Source organism: Penaeus monodon, chromosome 15 (assembly GCF_015228065.2).
Source record: "Penaeus monodon isolate SGIC_2016 chromosome 15, NSTDA_Pmon_1, whole genome shotgun sequence".
In the NCBI taxonomy this organism is placed as follows: Eukaryota; Metazoa; Arthropoda; class Malacostraca; order Decapoda; family Penaeidae; genus Penaeus; species Penaeus monodon.
The window spans coordinates 28,854,033-28,855,930 of NC_051400.1; the positions used below are offsets into that span (position 1 = coordinate 28,854,033).

A 1,898-nucleotide genomic window follows, 5' to 3' on the forward strand; every position below is an offset into this window, starting at 1 on the left:
TCCTAATCTGAAGATAGTATATATGATAAACCTTGAATACAAAGTCAGCTAGTCTGTAGTGTTCCATTCCTGAATGACATTTTCTATGGTTTCCTGGCAGCGTGGTGGGGCGACCTTCCTCCTAAGCGTGTACTCAGGTCCCTTAATGCAAGGGCCATTGCTCGCTATCGTAAGAATTGTACTAACAAGTGCATGCATCTGTTTCCACAGATGTTCTCTTATCAGCTGTTGCATGTTAGGTGCATGGGTTGGTTTGGGGTATTCTGTGGCTTATGGCTCTTTTGTGTTGAAAAACCTGCATTTGCTGATCTGTTTTGCTTTTTGTGTTGACTAGCCTTCTGCACAAGGAAAATGCAAGGAGGCACTGTGTTGTTTTTATACTATACATTTGTAACTATTAAATGTAGGCAGTTACACACTGTAGTTCTCATTCACTTGTGGTAAGTTTATATTTAGCTAATTAACTGTATCAAAAATATTTTGTATAAGAGTTAGGCAATATCTGTATATATTTAGTGAGAGAATTTTAAATAGACTGTAAATATATATCACAGGTAATTGAATATTTTTTCAAGAGAACTTGAAATATTTAACATCACTTGTTGGGATCTGTATGTATTTTTGTAAATCACTTTGTTAACAATTTGATTATCAGTTTAAAAGAGGATGATTGAAACTGGTTTATTATACATATTTAATCTTAATATGTATGAAAGTCTGTGTCCTGTACAACAAGATACATGACTAAGAGTGTCCTACTAGACTATTATATAATTTTCCATATGCTTTCTGTGTTTCATAGCCACAATAAAGCTTGGTTCCATGTCAGTGCTCTTCAGGATTCTTGATAATTTCACCCACTTTGGTGCTGTGTATTCCATGTTATTTTCAATGTATATATGCTTTTTGTGTCATAACAATTCTGTTGTTTTCTCATGATTTTCAAGGCTGTTATAAGATGCTGATTTTCTTTATTCTTACCAAATGAAAAATACCATGAGCATAATTATTTACCATGTAAGGTTTGTTTTTGGCTGAGTATTTACATTACTAATTTTTAGAATGTTTGCACCTATTGGAATACTGTAGAGAATAATGTTTGTTTTCTTGATTCATAGAATTCATAGGTTTAGTTTAATACATTACTACAGTTGTATTAGGTGTATTGCTTGAAGTGATCTAATAATTTGTGTTTTATAGAAAGTGTTGAACTAATGGATATGATAAATTAGTTACTGTTTTGAGTAGTTCCACTTACAGGATAGTTTTTCTTATGCTATTCAGTCCATCAGAATTCAGTAACAAAAAATATAAATAGTTTGTTGAAAATATACATCTGATTTTGAAGAATAAACAAAAGATCCTTTTATCTACAGAATATATCTTTCATCTTATATGAAAATCAGTACCTTCAAAGATTATGCATTATTCATGATGACTACAAGCCAAAGAGGAAATTAACTTAGGTTTCAGTATATGGCATTGTGGTTGCTTATATAAATCTTAATTTTCAGCTTCTGCTCCTGTCATGCTCGTAGAACCTCAGAACATGACGGTCTTAGATGGGCAGGATGCCACGATGACCTGTCGTGCAGGAGGGGCTCCAACACCCAACATCACCTGGTTCTTTAATGGTAATGTAGTGGGTGTGACTGTTCTCCTATGTCAGATATTTTGCCACTTCACTTTTCCTTATTACCAGATGTGATATTTTTTGTGATATTAAAAAAAAAAACTTTATATCATGTAATTCCTTTACTATTGGATTGTGATATTTGTAAACTCTTGGGATGACTTAACTCAGCTGGACAAAGTTCATCTTACATTAACTGTTATATACATTAGGGGTTCTTAACATGTGGTCCATGGATGGATTCAGATGAAAATTAACATCTGTA

The 1,898-nt window shown here is 33.0% G+C and overlaps 1 protein-coding gene across 10 annotated transcripts in view; it reads left to right on the forward strand.

Annotated features, from left to right (window-relative positions):
• LOC119581918 (protein sidekick-like) overlaps window positions 1–1,898 on the forward strand; it is a gene marked incomplete at its 5' end in the record, with an annotated part of 27,628 nt that overhangs the window by 5,213 nt on the left and 20,517 nt on the right. For 6 of the 10 annotated variants that reach the window (XM_037930081.1, XM_037930082.1, XM_037930085.1 and 3 more), the window contains 2 exon segments: window positions 101–169; window positions 1,515–1,634. In XM_037930081.1, the coding sequence (XP_037786009.1) occupies window positions 101–169; window positions 1,515–1,634 (189 nt within the window). 10 annotated transcript variants of the gene reach the window in all.